The sequence below is a fragment of the Aplysia californica genome, unplaced genomic scaffold (assembly GCF_000002075.1).
Source record: "Aplysia californica isolate F4 #8 unplaced genomic scaffold, AplCal3.0 scaffold00722, whole genome shotgun sequence".
NCBI lineage: Eukaryota > Metazoa > Mollusca > Gastropoda > Aplysiida > Aplysiidae > Aplysia > Aplysia californica.
In genome coordinates, this window is record NW_004797992.1 from 299,511 (window position 1) to 301,009 (window position 1,499).

Here is a 1,499-nt window from a genome sequence, read left to right on the forward strand (position 1 = left end):
TCCCCTCCCCTCCCCCCACACGCACCCCCCCCACACACACAACAGACAAACAAACAATCCCAGGTACCTACCTACTGTATCGCAGCTGCACTCTCACTGTCACAGCCGCATCTTCCACCTGTTTGGACTTGAGGTGCGTGTGTTCATAGGAGAAGGAACCGCTGGCAGCGAACTTAGAAAGAGACAGACTAGCCTGGACGTTCACAGTGTGCGAAGTCGTGGACGAAGTGTTGAGCCAAGTGTCGATCACCTCAGCGAAGGACTGCACAGTGCTAGACTGGAAGAATTACGAGGAGTTTGAGTTGTCTTTGATCAATTTTAGGCCCATTCTACATAAACAACGAACTGACAAGCAACAACAACAAAAGCAACAAAACCATTTTAAAACAAATATGCTCGGGTAACATATCAAAAAGAAGAAAAAACACACAACAAAACAAACAAACAAACAAACAAACAAACAAACAACCCAGCAACAACAAAAACGACAACAAACAACAACAAAAAGTATCACAAAAAACAAACAAACCAACAGCAGTAATAGCAACAACAGTGATAATAACAAAAAAAACCCAACGTGATGGACAATAACAACAGCAACAACAACAATAATGGCAACAATACAACAACAGCAGCAATAGCATCTATAACAATAACAAGAATACCATCATCAATAATAGCAATAACAACGACAGCAACGACAACAACAACAACAACAACAACAACAAGAATAACAACAACAAAGATCACAGCACACAGATCTCTCTCTACCTTGATGGGCACCGTGAAACACTGTCAGGGATCAGAAAGCGGCCATAGTCAGTGACCTTGCACTGAGTGAAGTTGTACGACACCACCACCACCACCACCACCACCACCACAACAACAGCAACAACAACAACAACAACAACAACAACGACAACGACGACGACAACAACAACAACAACAACAAAATACAACAACAACAACGACGACGACGACAAAAACAATAATAACAACAACAACAACAACAACAACAACAACATCAACAACAACGACAACGACGACGACAAAAAAAATAATAACAACAACAAAAACAACAACAAAAACGACAACGACAACGACAACAACAACAGCAACAACAATAATAATAACAACAACAACAACAAAGACCACAGCACACGTCCTTCCTCTACCTTGATGGGCACCGTGAACACACTATCAGGGATCAGAAAGCGGCCATAGTCAGTGACCTTGCACTGAGTGAAGTTGTACGACACCACCACCACTACCACAACAGCAATAGTCCATTGAGCAGCGAGGAACACGAAGATTTGGAGCACAGACTGCAGAGATGCCCCGCCACGGAGGTCCGGCAGTGGTATCTCTTCGGGAAGGATTCTGAGAGATTGGACTGCCTCACCCGTTACTCAAGGGAGGATGTGGCCCTGGCGAAGAGCACGCTCTTCGGGGCTCCAAACATTTTGAACGGATAGGCTACCACACACACACACACACAC

The 1,499-nt window shown here is 44.2% G+C and overlaps 1 protein-coding gene across 1 annotated transcript in view; it reads right to left on the reverse strand.

Annotated features, from left to right (window-relative positions):
- The window catches only part of LOC101864334 (macrophage-expressed gene 1 protein), a gene marked incomplete in the record, with an annotated part of 15,264 nt that overhangs the window by 11,077 nt on the left and 2,688 nt on the right, over positions 1-1,499 (reverse strand). Inside the window, 1 exon segment of the mRNA XM_013088316.2 lies at positions 72-277. Coding sequence (XP_012943770.1) covers positions 72-277 — 206 coding nt within the window.